The sequence below is a fragment of the Ooceraea biroi genome, chromosome 1, assembly GCF_003672135.1.
Source record: "Ooceraea biroi isolate clonal line C1 chromosome 1, Obir_v5.4, whole genome shotgun sequence".
Taxonomy (NCBI): Eukaryota; Metazoa; Arthropoda; class Insecta; order Hymenoptera; family Formicidae; genus Ooceraea; species Ooceraea biroi.
Window position 1 is genome coordinate 7,426,334 of NC_039506.1, and position 23,496 is coordinate 7,449,829.

General features: G+C 43.5%; 2 protein-coding genes across 9 annotated transcripts in view; one reads left to right on the forward strand and one right to left on the reverse strand.

The window, feature by feature from the left end:
• LOC105285444 overlaps positions 1-23,496 on the reverse strand; it is a 71,633-nt gene that overhangs the window by 46,928 nt on the left and 1,209 nt on the right. For all 6 annotated transcript variants that reach the window (XR_003406574.1, XR_003406550.1, XM_011349653.2 and 3 more), the window contains exon 2: positions 1,317-1,412. Coding sequence is in view for 4 of the 6 variants with exons in the window: in XM_011349653.2 (XP_011347955.1) it covers positions 1,317-1,412 (96 nt within the window). In the remaining 2 variants the exon portion in view is untranslated. The remainder of the gene's footprint in view (positions 1-1,316; positions 1,413-23,496) is intronic.
• Positions 1-23,496, forward strand: part of LOC113561506 — a 38,902-nt gene that overhangs the window by 10,105 nt on the left and 5,301 nt on the right. The window contains exons 2-3 of one of the 3 annotated variants that reach the window (XR_003406381.1): positions 14,048-14,223; positions 19,851-20,149. Coding sequence is in view for 2 of the 3 variants with exons in the window: in XM_026968142.1 (XP_026823943.1) it covers positions 19,784-20,000 (217 nt within the window). In the remaining variant the exon portion in view is untranslated. Of the gene's footprint in view, positions 1-13,194; positions 14,224-19,721; positions 20,150-23,496 lie in introns of those variants that run through there. The other 2 variants (XM_026968368.1, XM_026968142.1) reach the window with 2 other exon arrangements.

The following is a 23,496-nucleotide window of genomic DNA, read 5'->3' on the forward strand; positions in this document are numbered from 1 at the left end:
TCGAATCACCTCGTGAGAGGCGCACAAAAGTCCTCGTCGCGCTGCTCGTTAGAATAAAATTCTTATATACGACCGCCGGAGGGGGTTTATCTCTTCCTCTCTCTCATTCCCGACGTTCCGCGAAATGTCTTTTAAGGGCGAGGGTGACAAAGGGTCGCGCACGACGAAACGTCTCGAGAGGCCGCGAACTTAAAGCCCGCGACGTAACAATGGCCCCGCATACACGTTCCCGCGAGCGCGTATACGGGATGACCGCATTTCTGCCTCCCCGGACAAAAGAGCATGTTAGAATCGCGAATCCGTTTATCGGCGAATAAATTTCTCGAGAAAATATAAATGGACAATATTATTTTGATATGAGATGTTTTTGAGAAGAATATTCTGTTTTTCGATCATTCTGCATGTACTCTCGCTCGATATGTATGGATATGTAACGTTCGCCCACGGCCATGCAAAAACGAATATAAAGGTGCGTCTACACCAAAGCAAGTTTTCCCGGTGGGTGGACCCGCCGAGTTAGCTCGCGGCAGTGTAGACAATTGCCGCGAGTTATCTCGCCGGGCTGTCCCGCGAATAGATAGTCGATCGTCATCAAAGGATCTCGGCGGGACGACGCGCGATAGCTAACCTCCAAAGCTTAGTTGTTAATTACTATATTAAAACATGGAGTGGACTAATGAAAAAGTGTTAACATTAATTGAAGCATATAGAAAGTTTCCCGAACTGTGAGATTCCAGAGATAACGATTATAAAAATCGAAATAAAAAAAAGACGCTTGGGATAATGTATCCAAGAATGTAGGCGTAGAACTTCGTCGTTCTGTAACTGGTACTGCATCGCGATAATTTGTATCGTTTTTAACAATTTTATGTCCTATCATCAGGATAAGTTCTTCGAAGTTCATAGATGACAGTCGGAAAAAATTTGAGAAACCTCCGTTGCATCTATATTCTAAATTTAAATCATTTTCATCTAATTTCAAATCTTTGATTAAATCACTGCCACTATATCGCATTTTGGCTTTTACTCGGACGAACCCAAAATCTTCGCGGTCGAGCTGTACTTTTCTTTTTTTTTAAATTATGAAAGCCGCATAGGCTGTGAGGACTTCTTCCTCGGACCACATTTTCTTTTAAACTGAGCTCACACTCGAAAAATATTGCTTCGGTATAGACACTCAATGTTTAGAGGGAAAAGATTGTAGCGGGTTTTCTGTAACACACGGGATAACTCGGCGGGATAACCCGCGGTAACTTGCTTTGGTGTAGACGCTGCTTAACATGTATCGAGTACTGAATGAATCAAGCGAATCTTACGTAACGATGAACGATGGACGACAGCTCGAAGCCGACGAAGTGCGTGTGCTTGATAAAAATGCGATAATCGCTTGTTTTGCTGCAGCGACGTCGAGCCTGAAACACACGAGAAAATAATTTCAGTTTGATTTGATATTGAAGTTACATCAAAATATAATTTACCAAACTTTTGCTTATATACATGTACATATGGATTCGCATATAATTATTTTCACAAGATTCAAAGTTTTAGAATCGAGATAATAATTCCAAACCGCCAGGTAAACTTAAATAATAGTAAAACTTCTCGCTTGTGTGTTTTGTGAAATATATTGAGCCAGTATTGGTCGAGGAAAATAGAGGTTTTATTATTATCACAGTTTTAGATTTCATTTTTGCGAAATAATCAAATGCATAATTAGCGCATGAATATATTTTTCAGATGTTTTCGGATGATATTGATCCCTCAATCACCGTGAAAGTTATTGTCCTCATGCGTCACGTATAACTCGTAAATCGTTAAAGTTTGTGTCTATGGCGTAACTTGTATTACTAGCACGCCTATTGAGAGTTCGAGCAGAGAGAAAGATAGAGACAGAGAGAGAGAGAGAGAGAGAGAGAGAGAGAGAGAGAGAGAGAGAGAGAGAGAGAGAGAGAGAGAGAGAGAGAGAGAGAGAGAGCTAGCTATGCTGTAGTTCGTTAACGAAATTTATCCGGTCTTGCGAGGGACCGACAACAACCCGTGATGGCGGCTCTTCCGATGCGGAATTGTAAAGTGCGATATAAAATTGCAAATCACAATCGCGGAGCAAAACCGCGCGCGCGATCATCGCGCGATGCTTCCTGTAAAGCAGATGAATATCGTATTTTTAATAAATCAACAACGTCGCATGCACGCGCGTGCGCGCGGAGCGCCTGATGTACTGAATTTCATTTCATTATTATCATAAATAAATCCGATTTATTATGGCCTATCAACTCGCGAGCAAAACAACTATGTTTACGCGAAGAGTGGCAACACGCGTTGCAGAGAACGTTTATCGATTTCTCCGCATGTAGCATGCCACCATACGCATTTGTATTCGATTCAGACGCTCATTACGGTATCGCCACCACACACATGGCTGATTGGTACGCTCTATCGAATTCGTTAGCGTTAAAAGTACCGACGACAAACGGAAAAACTCAATATCTCGTTAATTCCGGTGTTCACTTTAATACCGAAATTTGCGTAGAATCGCAATCGGCTAACGGATGCTGAATTGTTCCTTCACAAAGGAAGATCATTCTTTGATGCCATAAGATATACACACTTAGCATAAGACATAACAGTATTTTTCTTACATATATTAAACATATTATACATATGTGTTGCTACACCTGTGAATCACTTTGGAAAAAATAATGCAGTTCCACATTTTGGTTGCTCATTTCTCCTCGATATACCCCGTATATATGCACCTGAAATCCCTCGGCACACGCACGCGTGGGACCGCCTCGTGTGCGCACTTTCCAGTCGCTCGTGCGAGACGAAGGAAGCTGTATGTGCATTGAACATTGATTTTAAACGTATATCGGGACACGGTAGCAAAAACGCACGGGATTTGCCGCGAGCGCGCCGTCTTACCTTTAATGGAAAAAATCGTGGAAGGCGAGGGGAGCGGCGACGGTGGCGGGCGGGCTGGCCGGAAGACGGATGTGGGAAAGATTTCACGACTATCGAGTCTCGATGGACCGACCAGTGGAGGCTGCTGGCTCGCGCGTACATTGGCGTAGCACGGGTTTCCGTATTTTTCTTCGTTGGCCATTTCGCACGTGTCCGGTTTTACACGGGTGTGCACGGTGGACTGGACTTTTATCTCTTTCACCCGCCAAGTGATCCTTTAACGTCAACGATACCTCGAAGGCACGTGTCAGGCCGCGTTGCACTGTTTTAAACATGTTCCGGAGGTAATTTTTATTTCGACGCCTTTTTGCGATCCGCGTGTTTCTGCATAACACCGCCGAAATAACAGTTTCGATATTACTCTCCATTGCTGCTGCATAATTTCGTTTTCGTTTGACCGAAATATATTCTCGCACGTAACAGCTTTCTGCTACGTGACGCTACGTAAAAACAATTATTAGGTCGCGCGGGCGGGCAGGGAAAAGAGTGAGAGAGATGCGTGAAATATTTATTAGGGGATTAAAAACGATGGAGGATGAACGTACACTCCGTCGGTTTATCTCTCGGCGTATCTATCGGGTAAACGTTCAAACACCCCGCAAAGCGTAATTTAGTTAAAGGGCGTAAGCGCATAACTTTCGTACGAGCACACCGACTGTATTATTCAAGGCGGCGATAACACGCGCGGCGGCTAACAAACGACCGTCCGTACCTTCCTGGCAATTTAAGGGGTCAAAAAAAATGTACGTACGTACCCTACGTCGCTAGGTTCATACACGCTATTTCCGAGAGTGCCCGTTTCGGACATTCGCATTTGCAATATTTATAACATGGTAGAATTTTGTGAAAACTCCTTGGCAAGCTTGCCCGCGCACAGCGCTGCGCGCGGTAGGCTATCAATTATTTGCGAGTCGATTAACCGGAAGCTAATTATCTATAAAATTATTTAAAACGCTGCGAGAGAAATGCGTGAGACTGCATTGAAAGGTTCCCTTGCAATTTTCAAATGTAGGTTTTACGCAGGGAATAAGGTTTTTTTATTTATCGCCTTTTACGTATATTCCCGCATATTTTTTATGTTTTTTTTCCAACCGACGAAATATCGCTCAGGCTAGAGCTTTTTATTCTAGAATATTATTTCTAGCGCGGCTTTTTATATCAACTCCACGTTCAACATTTGCGAATTAGCATTGCATAATATTGAGATGGCTCCTCCGCCGAGTATTCCCCCTTAATTCTACGCGTTGCACGTGACACGTAACGGCGAAACGACGTCCCGCGCATTCTTTGGTTATTTAAGGGGTCAAAGTACATATATATATCTCACCCCGCGGGGCCCACCGGGCGTGCGCGCGCACACGTGCATACGTCACACTCTCCTCTGAAATTATTTTACTCTCGTAACTCGTAGGTCCTCCTATTCGTGATCATATTATCCTCGAATTACTCTTACCGAGCCGTAACGCTCTGCCGCCACTCGGCTTCATCAAATTTTCGGGTCACCATAGTTTATTTCCTTTAATGACATTTGTTTGCCAATCGACGCAGCTCTTGTCAAACTATCAACTGTTTAATGCTTTATTAAATCTATTATTCGAATTAGTGTCGCGTTTTACATAATTACGTTCATTACGCTTGCATAATTAGAAAACAATTTAAAAGCGGTCGAATTTTATTTTATATTGTTACAAATATTGCTTCATCTTTCTCTTTTTAAAATTTAAATTCTTTTCAAATAATGATGAATAATTATGACAGTATCGATTTCTGAATTTGCATTATTTGCATTTCGAACATTTCTCGATTTGACACATGCACTCGATGTGCTTCTCTTCATTATTTTAGGGGCCAAAGTTCATGTCATGTGCCCTCAGAACGCCACGTGCGTACACCACTGCGTAGACACGGTGCTCCAAAGTTATTTTGCGGGATGGGCTCCATCCTGCACCTATGTACATACTATTTCTCCATGTACGAGTTCGGCCCGTGATCGTGATGGGGAGTGGTGTGCGGACGAGGGGTGAGAACGAGAACGAAGGATAAAGAAAGACGGAATAAAATGTATGGGGCAGGAAGAGAGGTGCCGATAGAGAAAAGTACACGGTGTCCCAGAACTTTCTGCTATTATATCCTCGAGGTTGTAGTTCTTAGACCTTACTTTTATTTAACAAAGATGTAATCATACTAATTATACGAAAAATAATTATTACCGTTTAAATTAAGATTTGGAAATCATGCTTATGAAAAAGTTAATATATAGAAAACATGATTATATATGAATATTATATGAAAAAGTGATAGAAGTTTCAATGTCAATGTGCAATTATTATTTCTACGCAAGAGAGTATCTTATATCTAATTTTAAAAAGTAAAAAGATGAATATATTCGGAAATATTCGGACGTTCTATGTAATATTTCGTAGACACCTTATATAGGACACCCGCGGACTGAAAGAGACAGAGAGGTACAACTCTCGGAGGGTGATAGTTGTATGTGGAAGGAAGTACACGGATGGACCGACGACGTAATATCGGGAGCCCAAACGGTAATCGATATCACATATATCTCCACCGATGTATATTCAACCCTGCTCTACGGTTTTGCGAGAGGAACCCCTTAATAAAACTACTTACAGCCTCCGAGACTCGTCTCTTGGCTCTATCTGCTGGACCCCCTTTCCCTCTATCCTCTCATACCTTTCATTTCTATATTACGGCGGCCTAAGAGACTGGCTGGCGATGAAAATACATCATGCCGTGCGACTCTATTTATTATAATAACTTTGCCTGCTCGCGGTTTCTCTCCTCGAATGTGAAAACCAACTGCAATATACATTTTACTTATTTTTACATCGCTATATAGAAACGATGATACGCATTTATAAATAATAGTTGCCAGATTTTGAGAGAACGCATTTAAGACTTTGATATTCATTGTATTAGAAAAAAAATATTAATGGTTTCTGAAATGATTTCTTATAAAAAATTACATCTTTTCTCAGATACATTATATAATAAAGACACACACACACATATACACACACATATGTACATACAAGAACGAGAAGAAAGCTGGCACGAACAAGAATTTCATGAAAAGCTTTCCTATATATATAACATTATTTGCAAATGTACGGGGAAACATTCTTCACTCCCTTCGTCATAAATGCTCTCATGAATAGCACACCGAAAACGATCGTCTAAAAATGTAGCACTCAGAATCTTTTCTGTGTCAAGCGTAGAAGATCGCTGCGGCTTACGCTGAGCAGCGCTTCAGACTTCAAGATTCATCCCGACTTAAAACAGATGGCCGAAAAGCACCAATCAATAGTATGACATTTAAGCAGCTCGTTGTTATTTAAGTGCCTGGTGCACCAGAAACGATCTGGAGTTCTATCCAACGCGAGAAAATGCGACACGCTCTCAATTCCGAGATATTTCCGAGCATCTCGCGGATCGATCACATCGATACGACCTACATTCAAACATACACAAACAATATCTCGATACCAGTGATCTTGCAAAAGTGCAAACATTTGCGGGTAATCTCTTTGATATAGTCATTTACACATTATTTATTGATCACAAAACCACAAAATGCCAGAAAATTCGTATTAACATTTTCACACATATACACACTGTCAAGCGTAATTCGGCAGAGTTTTCGTTCACATCAACTAAATTATTAATATTTACCATAATATGGTCATATAATCATTTCCATAAATTTAATAAATAAAAACGTATTTTACAAATGCACTTTATCCGTTATGCTTTTGTGTTATCGTTGAACAGTCTTTTTGTCATTGTCTTACAAATGATAAATTGCGTGTTACAATATTTTATTCACATATCTCGACACATTTATTGCATGTCGGTCATCCAGTGACTGTCACGGCGTAAATGAAACGCTCAGTGCCAGTCATCGTTATGAAGATGAATATATTAATATATATCTCCATCTTCCACATAAAAATTTTCCGACCGTTTAAAATATCTCAGCAGTGAATAAAACACGTGATCGCTGGTGAACAACCGCGAGTTCTCTCTGAATGCACTTGCACTTGCAAATTTATTTATTAAGTTATATATTCGCCTCTTGTGTCTGCCAGTTATTGTTTTCGCGTGTTTTTCCGGGAGAAATGACGGGGCATGCGAGAGCCAGAAGAAAAGGAGGAAGACGCGCGAGCACGTCAGTGGAAAAGACGATAGACGGGGTGGCGATGCGAAGGGTGTTTTCCAGGGTATAAATGCATGTAGTTGCACGGCGGGCCACACTCTCTTCGCGCGGAATACTATTAATTTCGTATTCATCCCTTCTTTTCTCGGCGCGCTCCTCGTGATCGTCTCTACTCGTTAACGCCTGTTTGCGGGGACTTTTCAGGGTTTCTCCAACGTGCGGCCATTACAAAGCGCCGTATGTAAATACGCTCGTGGAGGAGCGTTTACAATGGATGACGTAAAAATGAAAGAGAAAGCAAGAGAGAAGGAGGAAAGAAAGGATGACACAAAGGTGAATATCCGGCCAGTGCAACCAAGTGATGAGAGATTCTCTGACGTGTCTTCGATAGGGTGCCATCGGCTGTGCCGAGGGAGGAAACAGATGACCCGAGCCAGACCCAAGGCCTGGTATCTCGATTGTATCGAAGTGGAACGCACACTGAGAGGCGCGAGGCAGAACGGCGGAGAACGATGTAAATTTAGCACCGAGCGTTTTCAGCTTTCCTGCCGGCCTTAAATATCGTACTGAAGCTGAGGGGCGCTTTACGTGGACAAAAACTTTGCGAAGAAAAATAGATGTTGCCCCAAATAACATGTAACGTAACAGCACGGTTTTGCATAGTGTTACAGAGTATCGTGCAAACACAGTATGAATTTACTTCCCCCGTAATGAAGATTAATCCAAAATTAACTCTAGTACACGTATACGGAAGTAGTTTCTCCCGAGAGAAGTAGGTTTGTATCGAGATTTTGCCTCCCTCTCCTAGTTCTCGTTGTCCGTTGCTCTCTCTCTCTCTCTCTCTCTCTCTACTCCCGTCGATTCTCTCAGCGGGATGTAGCCTCGGCACGGAGTGGCCGGCAGCGCCGCAAATGCGCGATTCGCGATTCGCGTTCGCACCTACTCGCAACTGACCGCAGCTCGCGCAGTTGCGCAGCTGCCAGGACATCTGTTAAAGGATTTCGACCGGCAGGCACAGAGCGAGCCGGCAGAACGTGCCCCGCAAGACACTATATGGTAATTAGCCGCGGAAACTTGTCGAGCGAATTGTAGCGCGGCCGCGCGCGCGCGCACGCGGCAAACTATGCCCGCATGCCCCATGGGTACCAAATACCAACAGGAGGATACGAGAGGAGGGAGGACGAAGGGAGGAGCAGACCCAGGTTGGGTTAGACGGTGGCGACATTACTAAAATGTCAGAGAATGTCACCCATCTCATAATCTATGCCCCATGATCCCGGCGCTACCCTCGATCCTCCCTTTCTCTTCCCTGTCTCGCCTGTGCACCAGTCGAGAGCTTTCAGCAAGCGGCCCTTCCCCCTTTCCGCCGCGCCGCTTGGTACCCCGTCCACCGGGGTGCCAACCCTCCGGCTGCAGCGTCGCCGCCGCATTCTCGCGAGAAATTAATTTGGCCCTATTAAAATGATCACTTCTGGATTTAAGTTACGATCTCCGCCGCAATGGGGAAAGCAAGAGAGAGAGAGAGAGAAGGAGACAGTGTCTTTCTCTTTTCCCACCCCTGCTTCCCGACTGTCCCAAATTTCGGTCGGAGAGAACTCGCGTCATCCCTTCGCGCATCCCTCGTTGTGTAGAAAAGTACGCGCGGGATTTAATGGTGGTGGTAGTGGCGGCGATGGTAGTAGTGGTGTGAGTTACGAGGTCGAACTTCAAGCCGAGCTTTTCTTCGAGCCGCGGTGAAAGTAGGTCTGTTCTTTTTAGCGTTTCCTTCGGATTTTGTGCTTAAAATAAAGCAAGTATACACGCTCGCGAATCGGAACAGAGACGAGAAAGAAAAAAGCTACAGCTAAAAAGGATGAACCCACGATACGAACTTGAGAAAATGTGCGTGATAGAAAGCGCGTTGTTGCATTAATTGTAATGCAAGGCAAAATTTCCAATCTTTGGTTCGAAGGCGTTTATTTGCATATTATGTAAAGAATTTATGACACGTATTTATGCTGGAAATTTTCCATGATTACGAATTGCACCATGTTATGTCATTTTCTTATTTATGATAATCTGACGAATGTAGATAAATGGTACAACTTTAAACTAAATGAAGAGATATTTTTGCCTAAAAATATCTTTTTCGAGAAAAGAAGATTAATTTTTTTATACATAATCATATGTCAGAAAATTAACGACTTTTAAATTAATAGAATCATGAACATCGCAGGTTACGTATAATAATATGTTTAAAATATTTTCTGTGCCGCGTTTCTCGCGTTACTAAACAACCGGCGGTGCTCATTCGCTGAAACCAACGAGCCAACACTAGCGTCGCGACACGAGATACTCCGTCCGGCGCGAATTTTCTCACGCTGTTGCGCGATCACGCGGCCGCGGCCGCGGCCGCGGCGGCGAATGCGGGACGCGCGGGAAAAAGTGTGTAATTAATTTGAGCCTCGTCTGGGCAAACTCCAATCAAAGTGTGCAAATATTAGAAAGCATATCGCGCGCGCGAGCTCCGGTGGTCCCGCCCAGCCAATTACCCACACCGGACGCGACGATCGCACGCGCGCGGATAACGAAAATTCCTGTCGTCGATATTATCGCGCGGCGCGCTTAATGCCCTTGCCCTCCTCTTGCTCTTGCATCGCCGCGAAAACTCACCGAGGGCTTTCCCCAACAGTTTCCCGAGTTTTCTTTCTTTCTTTCTCGCGCTACGTGTATACTTGTGCGTCACTGCGCGTTGCGCTGCCGCTGCTACCGTTTATGAGGTCGATAAAGTCTAAGCATCTAAAGCCGCTGGAAATGCAGCTTGTCGCGAAATTAATTCGTCCGGCGCTCGGTGTGCAAAATTGTAATTTGCATTATGCCATTATGGGATTTGCATAGGTGTTAGGAAAGAAATTGTTTACGAACGTTTAAAGTAAAATCTAATTACACTTCGAGCGACACGAAAAAACCATTTCTGTACGTCTCGCAATTCCGCGATTTTAAAAGATAACGTATAATATTTTGTAAGATTAATTACATGCGCATATATATATATGTATATTAACGGAATGTTTTATAAAAATTCTATAACTTTTGTAATAGAATAAATTTGTGTTACCAAGATTAATCTTTTATGGATCGTTAATCGATTAGCGTGCCATTTCATCGTGGAATTACGCAGAAAAAAGGAGAATCGCAAAGGTGAAAATTTCTAATTCCGGCATGATTAACTCGCCGAAAAATCCGCAGAGAATTTACACCTCGCCTAATTAACGAAAAAAAGAGGGGGGGGAAATGCGAGTGGGCCGATAGCTCGCAGGCAAAGTGTTAAGCATGGTCGCGGAATCTCCCGAGGAATTTGGCCGCCGCGGCCGATCGAATTAATTAAAATTCACCGATGGTGGTAGATGCTGCACCACAGTGATCCTCTTTGAGAGAGATATTTCGACGGTAATAATCGCTAATTACAGCATCGACTTGCCGCTTATTAACTCGGTGCCGCGCTTTAATTAGCCGCACGCGCCCTCCTTCGCGAGTCCGCCCGGAACGGTCGTAGAAACGGCCCAATCTACCCCCCAAAGAGACGTCACGTGTCGCCAACTGCAACTGATCGATCGTATCATATCGGTTCGTCGTTGATAAGAGTGTGACAGGATATTTTCCCAAATGAGAGGCATGCCTGTCCCTGAGAAGATAAAGCCGTGCTTCTGCCCGGATGCGTGAGATATAGGAGAAAGAATATTGTCATTTAGCAGTATTGGGATACAAGGGACTTTTCTCCCCTCAGCATGATATAGAACAAAATATAGAAGCGTATAACTTTCATAATTTTCATCCAAAGAGCGATTAAATTGTATATATTATCTTTTTCTAGTCAGACGGGAGAAATAAAACAGGCTTTCTTCGGGTTTTCAATTTTTATGTAAAATATTACTAAGTAATCATCATCGTTGTTTATGATTACACATTATTGTTTATGATATAGACATTATTAACATTGTTGTCTTATTATTATACGTATGTGATGTATTACATATATGAATCGACTCAAACTTTTTGACTGACCCAATATCTCGATACAATTAAGTTGTAAATTCATTTTCAGATAAAATAATAGTTCCCAACAGTCAATCTACATGCGAATCTGTTTGCAATATCTTAAAGTAGGTCGTACTGACAGTAACTGCAGAACTGACATAATGAATATTGTTTTATCTAGAAAAAGGACAAAACGTCTCCTGCAGTTGGACATCTGATAAAAGATAATCTTGGCTAGATATTTTTAAAATACTGATCCAATTATAAATTTAAAAAATTTAGTGCAGTAAACTAAAGATAGCATTATAAAGTATGGTAAGAATCGTGGTGTCGCGGACGAAGCGGTTGTCGTCTTTGCAGTTCCTCTAATATCGTAGGCATCCGAGTTTAGCCTGGAAAGGTAAGCCCTTAAGAAACCAAGACCCTTCTTCATACATCATCAGGAATGACGGAGCACGTAACACATGACACAGTCTAAAGCGACGTGACGTGACGCGACGGGACGCTAAGTACAGACAGTCATCGTTCATCATTCGCATAATACGAGTGATACTGTGTAGCTATTATCTTTTTCCCCACATTGTTGATCCCGACCGTTATCTGGCGAAATAACGCTGCGCGACGCGAATCTCCCTCGAAATTCCGTTATTTATCGACGACGACGACGGCGACAAATGGACAAAGCGTGATCCAGATGTAAAAATGTTTCGATTACAAATGTCTTTTTCTCAAAAATACGCCTAAATACTTCAAAAATCAAAAGAATATCATGTTACATTCATCATTTGAAAAAATATTTGAAACTGACGAACGCGCTGGCCTTTTCAGACAATAATACCGTAAAAACTTTATATTTTTTCCACTCGTTTGTTTTATGTTACTCTTTTTCGGCAGTCAATTAGAAACACTCTGTCTCCGAAAAATTTCCAATTAAAAATTGTAACGACCAGTCGTATCTGCCTGCCGCGCAGGATGTATCATCGTGTCTGGCGGACAACGGCCTTCGTTTGGCCATTGGCCATTCGCCTTTTTCGAGGCTGCGTAGCAACGATCGATCCCCGTCACCATCTGCTCGCAGCCACGCCGTTTCAAAGTATCGGCAAACAAACCGGTCATTGATTGCATCCTCCCGAATAATAATGCGGTAATTCGATTTCTTGCGGGGTCGAGATCGCCATTTTTGCGCAAGCCAAATCGGAGAGTGAAACAGCTAGTGAGAAATTTGTGTATTGTCACACCACATTTGCACGCACGCGCATGCATAAACCTAATTACACTTTTATGCACGTAGGAAATATGGAAATGCGAATTATCGCGTATCTATTAATGAGCGATCCTTTATGATGTAACGACGTTGAAATCGATAAATTTGAAGGCTCGAATGCTCGATTTGCCGCGCATTGTTTTAGAGAGAAAGATTCGTTCGCGCCTTAAATAAAATTTCTTTACATTGGGAAAGATGCGCGCCGCAAATTACGATTTTTATCCAAACGGAAAACGGGGGAAGAAGACGCGCGGGATAATTATGTATGCGCGCGAACGCAGCCTCCGGTGCATCAATGCAAATTACGGGCACCGCCATCGCCGCCGCGACACTTCATCTCGCGCTCATTGAGGATGGCTCTTAATTTCTCTCTTTTGTCCCCTCGTCATTCGCGCACAATGGTGGAAAGTTCGAGAAACGCTGTAGTAGACAATGCGGCGAAGGATTCATATTTTGTGATGCACATTGCGCCAACGGGAAGAAAAGACAGAGAACGAGAAAGGGAGGCGAGCGAGCGAGCGAAGTGAGAAGGAAGATCGTTGTGGGAGGAGAGCAGGAAAGAAAGAGAGGAAGAAAAGACACGCGAGCGCGAGATAAAGGAAGCAGGGAACGGAGGACAGAAGAGGATAGGGGGTGAATACAGAGGGGAAGGAAGCGGGAGGCTCGATGCAAAAGTCGCTTCGGCTGGCGAAACTTCGGGAATATGGAGACGCCGGAGCCGATATCGGGGGAATCGCGCGGCCAATATAGGAAGGAGGGAGGAAGAGGGGAGGATCGGGGGTATATGCAAATATTTTTCCAACCCCCGCGGAAAACTGAGACCCCTCTTTCCCACCTCGCCTTTCGGGCGTCTACCCGTATACCATAGAGCCGTTCCCCCTTTTCCTCCTCGTCGGTTTTTTTCGCTTTTTATCGCGCGCTTTTCATGCCGCTTTCTTCCTTTTTTTTCTTTCTCTTTATCTTCATGGGTATGCAGAAGAAAGAAGAAGAAAAAAAAGAACGAAAGCGAGAGTCGGTAATCGTGACGTGCTCTTCTTTTTTTATTTATATCGGGTCCCGCCTTATTCCTGCGCACATCTTCCTCTTTGCTTCCTCCTCCCGCTTTTGCTCGCGTCACGTTTCCGGATACACGCGCTCTTGGAGGCAGGCCCGATGGTTTTCATTGCAGTGTTATCCATTGTGCATTGTGCGTCTTGAATGCGCGATGAATGTGAGCAGTGATGCTGGAAAATCTAAGCTATTCTCGCAAGAGATAAGGAACCGGTCAATTTCCGAATGATAATCATTATTCACTACAGGCGCTTGTGATTCTCGAAAACATGACTATGCCATTTTACGTATGTTTTTATTAGCTTTATCTTATCAAATATCAGTTTCTTTTATAATAATAATAATAATAATAATATTTTATTAAACGGGAAAAACCCTCTAGTATACAGTAGATTACAAGAGAAAATGAAAAAAAAGACGAATTTATGTTTTCCAATGATCTGATCCATCACATTTTACAACAAAGTATGATAAAGACAAGTGTAAAACATACTGATATAAATATCGCTCTTTTTCTCTCTCTTACTAATGGAAAAGTTAATATGCGCTATGTAAAACATACGTCGATTTTCAAGGTTGAGAGGAGCGAAGAAGAAAAGAAGTTGAAATGGGAAACCAGGACAACGTGGCGCGCGTCAGGATCGCAGGCGGATACGAAGAAATCCTCGGAAAGTGTCGACTGAAAGAGTGGCTGTTTTAGAAACGCCACGAAGTGCCAGGAGTCGTCGACATGGCACAATGAGAGAGAAAGGTAGGAAAAGAGAGGAAGAAGTAGTACTCGAAGGGGTGGAAGTATAAAAGTTATCCTGTTGCGTTGTCGGACGCGAGCGCGCTTGCAGCAGCCGGGCTACCCCGGGGATTTTGTCGGCGTGTTCCAAACACGTTCGCGGGATCAGGTACAATGGCCGGTGGCCGTTAAGAAAAGATCTTGGACGAGGGCGGCGTTATTCGCGGTAATCGACGATGCGTACGTGCGCGCGTTTATAAAACAGCGACGGCTGCAACGCCATTTTCGCCCAGGATCCTTTTAAAGAGCTCGGGAAAGCCTGTCGGACGGGCGCGAATACGCGCTCGAACGGAAAGATATCCCGTCGTAACGTATGTAGAGCTCGCGTATATGTATTTAAGCGCGATCGGTCATTTTCGGGGTCTTCTCTCGAGAAGACTGTGATTGATCGATCTTTTTCCAAAACTTTTTCGCTTCTGTCAGCGAATGTCGCGGTCCCGGAAAATTGATATTTTTCTCGTGAAAACACGAGAGTGAAGAAATTAAATAACCATCGGATTCTTCCTCACTTGTTCGCCAGCAAATTGAATTTTTCTTCAAGCACTTCGATATTTAGCTGCTTACAGCGCGCGATATTAAATTTGACGTAACTTGCGAGTGCAATGAATTAACGTGATTGATAATGTGCAGTAGACTTATTCTTCAATCTATCAACGGGCGGGTTACAAAACTGAAACATTACGATTGTGTCTCGGAGAACTGTCTCTTTTTTTACACTGGAGAAAGGGGAAAAAATAATGGAAAAAGTCGAGTTGTTCGAAATGTCAGAGTTGTAATGTTTCAATTTGTAACTCCACATCGAACCGGGAAATTGAAAAATTCTTCCGTTACGTGGCCGCAAGAGAACTAAGCTCTATTATCCATCCATGCGAATGATACTGTCTCAAGGAATGATAAATGAAGAAGACACGAAATGTGTTGCGACAGTGTTTATGCTATAGAATAAGAGTTTGATAAAAATTACTTTTTCTTTTATCTAAATGTGTCTTCAGGCATTGGCAGTTTGAAATTTCATGTATTGTGTAGTGTTTGGTATTCTGTGCGTCCGTGATTAATTAACCCTTGCGAATACACCGAATGCCATGATCATGTCGTTCATCTTGATCAAATTAATCTAGATTTAATGTCAGTGAATGCACTACGAGAAAATAAACTTCAACTGTTCGAACTTTTCTGTCCCCATGGACCGCCATTGTTTGTCGAGGGATGGCGAACACGAAGGCTGAAAAAGAAAAAGAATGGGGAAAAAAAGAAAAAGAGAGAGAAGCTAAGAGGAATATATTGCGCAATGATGCGTCCCCGTTCGCAAGTATTCGATGTTTTAATTAAACATCTGTGATAATGTATAATGTTTATGCAGCTTATTGCGACGCGTCAAGCGTCTGCTTAAAGACGCAACAGCTTCGCACCGGATATTATGACGCCGAGAGATTGCTGAGTCAAGGAATATTCCGTTTAATATATGCAAAGTTTTGCCGTGTGTTTTCGTGACGCTGATTGTTAGACGCTTTTAATCGAAGCGCGACGATTTCAGTCTGTGATAAAAGCGCAGCGAAAATAATTACTGACCGCATTGAACATATTGCGGGTGCGATAATTCGCTTGTTCTGAACGTTTAATTAAACTCGGTCACTCGATTCGACTATCCCATGTCCAGCACTTTAATATTTGCCAGGATTCTTCTTATCGTTTACCCAGGGTAACCCAGGGTAACCCAGTTTTGAAAGATATCACGTTTCTCGAACAATCTTGCGTGCAATCGTATTATCGACGTGCGTCGACGCGACGAACGGGCGAGGATTGGGAATGTCCGGAGGGAGCTTTCAGGGAAGAAGCGGAAGTGGCAGAATTTTGGTGGCAGGAACGATCGAGATGTGCAGTTCCAGCAAATCGTTGGCGAGATATAATAGAGGGGATCGCGCCGTGCCGTGTCGTCTACAGTTCGGGATGAAGTTTGTCTTCGTAAGAAAGAATAGTAGACGCCACGCGGAGGAGAGGATCGCGAGTAACAGGATTTTCGGATTAGGGCAACATGGCCCTGATAATTGTTCCCTTGTCTCAATCCCGTTCAATCTCGAGAAAGAGATTCCGGAAAAAAGCCGCCTTTGAAACGGTCGCCTCTCCGCGGCCGAATAAAGTTGCACTGAGGTCTGCCAGCTCCTGCCCTGATGATTTTATGTTCAATTAACCCTTTGATAAAACCTGGCTGAATCACGAGCATTTTACCGGTGAAATGGGCACCGTTGTCCTTGTCGAGCATAAATCGTTGATTTTGCATTTCGAATGGAAAAGAGGATCTCTCTTTCTCCCTTTCTTATATAATTATTTTATAACGTTTGAGATTAGTAGGTTATTAAGTATTAAGAGGTTTCCTTAAAGGACCATCAAAGTACAAAATTTTTCTATTCTAACATAATGGTAAATATACAGGTAATAAAAAGATATCGCTATTAATTTCGTGTTCGAAAAAATATTATTCATCACTTTGAGATTTATGTAATCGCCAGGCAATGATTCATTTATACTAAGAAAAGATCTACGCAGGAAAGGTATTAATGGAAGGGGCGGTTATTTCCAATCGACGTCCACTCATAGAAAATGACCGTAATATTTATCGTCATCTTCTGTCCTTCAAAAAAAGAGGGACGGGTCAGTTGTTGCTTAGATTCCAATTGTATGCTTGATCGATGTAAATAGCGATTGTCATAACCCGTCCACGGAAAGCTCTCGCCGTCGGAAACACGGCATTCCGTGTAACCGATTTACAAGCAGCAAATTGCTTTCTCCACTCGACCATACGCTTGCCACTCTCGTCGTCGTATCGTACCCCTGGTGTATCGGGAAAGCTCTTTGCGGTTAGTTCGATATCCCCCTGTCGCCCACCCCTTCTCGCCAACCCTCTTTCGCCGCGCTATTAACTGTTTTTTCCTCACTCACGTCGTAGCGTGCGCGCGCGGAGCTGACGCGAGCGGGCCCCCCTCATTACGCGCGTTTCAAATCGAGCGTAATCGATATTCAATCGAACGCATCTTCCCATGGAACGTCTTCACCACACGAAGAGGATGTGGAAACGAGGGATGAGTAAGGCGATGAAAAGGGGAAAAAATAATGGGGATGTAACGCGAGGTGAGAAGGAGAGAAGGTGGGAGATGGCAAGAGAGCGTGCACGTAGCCCGAGACGAGCGGAAAAGGAGAACGAGAATGAGGCGAGGAAAGGCGGGCACGGCACTTCGAGATCGAACAAAGAATGCTTGAGGGCACTCGGGGAGTACCAGATGGAAAAGTGGCTGTTTTACGAACACAACGAGCGCGCTTGGAATCTGTCGTGCGAGGCACAATGTGACGACTCGAGGGGAAGGAGTCCGAAGGGGTGGCGGTGCGGAAGGATATCGGGACGATTCCAGTTTTGTTGTCCCGTTTAATACCTTCGGAGGTGACGAGAAAAGCTCGCCAAATCTCCGGGCCACCTTCCGGTCGAGGGATAACCGGATGCGGATGCCGCCTACCGATGAAAGCTGATAGCTTCGCGTCAGGAAGCGTCAAAAGTCAAGCTTTACAGTTTTATGATTGTCAATAATAATTTAAAGCAATGTCATTTAATCTTCACGAAACTTGATCGATTTCCAATTTTTCATGGCTTCCCGGAGGCTATCCAACCTCATAAACGATTACGCGTTGCTTTAAGATAAAAATTGAATAAAAGTTAAGATAAAAATTGGAAAATAGGAAATCTTAAAATTGAGAAAATCTGAGATTACATAAGAATCATTCACGAAAATTTCTTTTCATTGAAATCAAGAGTCAATATCGAGTCGATACAAGATTACAAGTTAATCGCTCAGAGTTGGGCATCTTCGAGACGTCATTGATCGCCATTAGTATCATCCTTGATTGCGAGATATACGAAGAAGCAGCTTGTAAAAGCCTCGTGTGTGTTCGCGACGTTGCGTTCGTCATAAATCAGACGTTTAGCTTTCGGCGTAAGCGAGTCATCAACCGCGGATGCCTTTTCCCTGTGGATTTTCGCGCGAATCGATCGCACGCCGCGTCCCATCGCGTCGTCACTGCCGAATGATTTGTTTTATTCGTCTCTGAAATATATACGAGAGAGAAAGAGACAGAGAAAGAAAGAGAGAGAGAGAGTTAGAGAGCCGATCCCGGCCATGAGTCGGCGCTCCGTACAGGACGTCTCGCACAATGGCCAGGCCGCTGACAATGGCGTCGTTAGCGATGGCCTCGGGCTTCGCACTCTATTCCTACGCCTGCGAGAGCATCGGAGGCGTCGTGTACAGGGTGCCCCAGAAATCGTACCCCTCGTCTATGAATTCTTCCGCCAGTCTGGAGCCAAATGTTCCTTAAGACTCAATTAAGGAAGTTCTGTCTAATTTTTTTAAGTTGAATGAAGTTAAATTTTAATAATTAAAATAAGGATTGTTTAGTGACTGTGTAAGTGTTTTTTGTTTCAAACTCATACTAAAGCAAATAGTGATAGTGATCTTGGTTTAATGTTTGCTCGAGGAAAGTATGCGATCCCTGGAACATCCTGTATACGTCTCTATTGCTCTCCACGCGCTTCTGTCTGTCTCCCTGCCGCAGCAACGCAAAATGTAGATGATCAGGTCTAAAGCCACATACATACACAAGTGACTACTTTGGAAGCAATAACTAGCGACTTGTGAAGTGCAACAAACGAGTGTTTGCACAATTCAAACACGAATAATTTAAAATTTGATTCAAGTCATTCACTCATCATTCTTCAGGATGTCTTGTCCTCAGTTGCACTTTTCTTCCTTCCTACGCTTTCTGTACTTAAAATAAAATGATCAGACACCCGTGTTCTGGAAAGAGCGAAGAAGAAAGAAGAAATACGGTGAACGTCATCACCGAGAGGAACAGATCAGTGTGCACGCAGCTTAAAACTGACACAGGTCGCTTAGCGTCGGCGCTAATCGAACCTTCTCATCCCTTCGCATCCCCCCTTCCCTGTCGTCGTCCATCGGGAGCGTCGACGATATCGTAAGAATCTCTCGGCGATGCGCCCAATTTTCTTTCCGGTGCATTTCTGCAGCCGCAGCCTCTCGAACAATGCGCGCTCTAATTTCGCGCGAATGCGCGGCAGCGCACTCGACACTATTCGTTGCTCATTAATCCGCATCGCGATGGGACGAGACAATCAATTGTGGCGATTCGACGCTGGTCGGAAAATCGCTGAATGACGGGCTAGACCATGCCCGCCATGTGCACAATGTCTGTGATAATAGTGATAATATTCATTCGGATATGTTACGTGACAACATGCTTTCTTCAATTTTCAAACTAACATTTTGATCACACGTTTGTCTTGTATGCGTGTAAATTAATTATAATTTAAATGCGCGCGAATAGTGTCAATTGTGCATAAAGCATGCGCCGCTTAAGTGATTAACAATTGTGAGATAACTATTAATTCCCCAATGCGTTTATTTGTAAATATAAAATAATTAAGAATGTGAATCACAAGCCGTGTTATTTATCCGCATCAAAAATGAAATCACGAATGTCGTATCGAGAAAAGTACGACCAAACTTATTATGAATCGTACGGTTTTCCAGAGATCCTCAGACGACAGACAATTTCGCTGCCGAGTTTACGGAATCCGGCAAAGAATCCGCTGCACTGCACCGATCAAATGTACAAGCGTGATCGAGTTCATCACAACTTCTCCAAGAAACTATGGAATCATCTGACAAAGAAGATTGATGGTAAGAATTCCTCGAAACTACTACAACTTATTTTCATTGATCTGACCTTTACCTGAGATGTAAAGTGCACGTTATATTCCACATGAGGAATTATTTTATTTCAAGATTTGTCACTTGAATTTAAAAAAATAAAAAAACCATTTATATTGAAGTATAGATACAATATAAATATCTTATAGTTGCATGAGGACCGTTAAGCATAATAATGTCACGATGAATAACGTCACGAGTGTTATTTAATAATTTAACCGAGTTTAACACAAAGTAGTACTTCGATTCTCGCGTAACTCGATCCTCTTCGTAAATGAATCCGTGCATTTACACCTGCGAATTAGCGAGGATGCGTAGCTCGCGGTAAATAGCTGACGATCGGGTAAATCGATGAACGACATCATCTACCCCATGTTGCCTATTTTAATGTAGCGTTTTTATTCGTCCATGCGTGCGTGCGTGCGATGAAAGCGCCGGACGTCGCAGCGTTAATTAATACTAATACGGCCGAGCCTCATTAACGCAACCTTCATTAAATATTCGCAGCGCGCAGACGACAGCTTGTATATCCCGGCAGCATCGATTCAATTGCATTGTGACGGTGCGGCAAAATGAAAACTTGCACCATGTGATACCTTTCATCCACTTTTCCCTTCGCGCCGCGCGACAGCGATTCAAGCGCGCTCGCAAGCGGACGCGTGATCCTCTCTTTCTCTTCGTCTGCTTAAGAGCAAAGGGAGCAGGGAGGAAAAAACAAAGCCGCGTACTATTTTCTCTCGCTTCTTTCACAGAGAAAAGAGCCTGTCCCTGTACTACCGAAAAATTATTAATTATTATCAAAATATTCATCAGAAATTCCGCGAGACGTGTTCCTGCATTATTTACCGCGCGCGGTATATACGGTGTATAATTAATATTCCGCCAGGGTGAAATAATTAGTCCGAGTCCCGTTTAACGTAGCGGTGCGCAAGGTGTCTTGCAATTCTTGGAGCCTGCGCGAATTACGTTCTTGCGTCTCTTTTAATCACCGTAATTAATCCCGTAAACAGCAGCATATCCCGGAGAGATTTCATTAAAAAACGTAAAGTATCCCCTTAGGCGTTACGGTTGAGCTCGCGGTAATGAAATCATAGTTGCTCCGCAGCCGGCTCGAAGACGACGGCAGTCGTCCAGTATATCCGAAACTCGCGGCGAACTCGTGCCCGATTACCAAGTTTGCTTAAATCAGCGGAAGGACACATTATGTTAGCCGGTGGAAGATTATCTCCTGGCCGTTAAAGTCAACGCATTCCGAGCGCCGCGTTGGATGAAGGGATTTAATGGGATTGCGAACGCAGGGATCTTTGTACGGCATAGAAGGCTTTGAGTGTGTTGATAGGTTAACAGGATTAAGGTGGGTTCAGCGTGACCCTGCGCGACGAGATACTTCTGTTAAGCTAACCCCCTCAGCTCCACCCCCTTTCACCCTCTCGTTCTCCCGCTACGAAAACGCGACCTGAAATTCGCGGGCGTGCCATCCAAAAGAGCGTGTAAATAAAAGTAAGAGGGCGGCTTTCGACGGATAAATGGAGTGAGAGGGGTGCGGTGGAAGTGGTGGAATTCTGCACGGCCCGGGACTCAACATGTAAATTACGCCGGAAAATATGATGTAAATGCGATTTGAGTGGTGCGCCGGCCGCATTCGCGGCGACGCGACGTCCAGAAAACTTTCATCCCCAAACCGGTCAGAATTAATATCACCGCGGGGGTGTAATGCACGCGCTGTCGGGGGTACTTAACGCGGCATCGGCCGTTGCGTCGCGTTGCAACGATACCTCGTCACTGCGCTAAAATGTTCCGGTTACGCACGCGGGATTATTCCGTTCCTCTTTTTTTCTTTTTTTTTAGCAGAAACGCGCGAGAAATAAATGTTAAATTCCGCGTGGCATTATCGCCGTTTATTACAAATGCTTTGACGCCCGATGTCGAATACGAAACTCCACGTTAAACTCGTAATTGGAAAAGTCAATTAAGATCAAAGGAAAATTAGCTGTGAACAAAAGACGTCATCGTCACTCTTTTTCCCTCTTTTCTTTGGCAACGTGCCAAGGAAATTTAAATGTTGTACGCTTTCGCTACTAGCTGTGAAACTTCCCGCGCGTCGTATTTCTCGATAATGACGGAGCTTCATCTCGCTGTGTAATGCCACGCGCCACATTCTATTTCGCTATGTAGATTTTCGTATACCTTAAGATCAAAGAACGCACGTGAAAAATAAACGCGATCCGCGCGTTCTATCCATTAGCGAAATACATACGTGGGGAGACAGTGCGCGCGTTTTTGTCCAGCGGTGTCCGCTGGAGCGTAATCTCCCGAAGCAAGGAATCGATTTCGTTCTGCTCGTTTTGCAGCGCAATTGTATTCACTCAAGTTTATCCGGCGAGAACGTACATACAATGCGCATAAAGGCTCCCTTACAAAGGCCGCCACATGTACGGGTATTTAACTCGATTAAGAGTATAATCGTTAATCTCGCTGCTGTTAATTCTATCTCACGCTCGTGCTGCCCAACATTTACGCCAGTTCCACGCTGAAAGAATGCGAAATGACGCGCTCGCGATCCACTCCGCGATACAGCGTACGCATTTCGCGAGTAATTCGCTGTCGCATCGGTTTTTTAAACATTTCCTTTTACATTTAAAGTATATTTTGCGTTTTGTAACATCAAATAAATACTTAGAGTTAAGCTTCGTTATTTAAATTCACCATTATTTAAAAATATACGTGCACAGTGAAGTATGTTAGTAGATTTTAATAATCTTGTCGATGCCTTTTTTTGGAGGAATTTTTTTGAAGAAAAGTACGCGCTCAACTACTTTCTTAGTCGGAAATCGAAATGCTACATCTTATCTGTCAGACAGTCGAGCAAAATGCGAAATTACCTATTTGAACGCTCCACTTTACCCGTAAATCGAATATCGTTAACCGCTTTACGGTTTTAGGGTCATACCTAAATCTAGCGTGATTTCTGGCATGTGTCCTCATTAATAGCGAACGTAATTTGATATGTGAGGTTAATACTATTGACAAACGGAGAGAGTATTTATACCAGCAGTTACACAGCTGATATACGGGATATGGATATCGCAGCAAAAGGAAATCAAATGTCTACAATATGAGAGGTGTCTAATAAATTTTTCAACCGATCAAGAGCTAATTCCTGTGCTAAAAGCTATAAAAAAATGGAATAAATAATGCAAAATAAAAATCTCTTCTCTTTCTCTTTTATCTTTGATGTTACTGGCATTTACGATCCAAAAATTATTCGTGCACTTTTTCGCATCCGCGCGTTTCGAAAGAAAACGCGGGAGAGATTTGAAATATGCGAGTACATATCTCTCTTTTTCTTTCTTCCCCTGCCTCTGGCAACCCTATCTTTCCTACGTTTTCCTTCGTCTCTCGCCCCCTCGTCTCTTGCCCCGCGTGCGGTGGATCAAACGCGTCTCTCGTTCGCTGGCTAATGCAA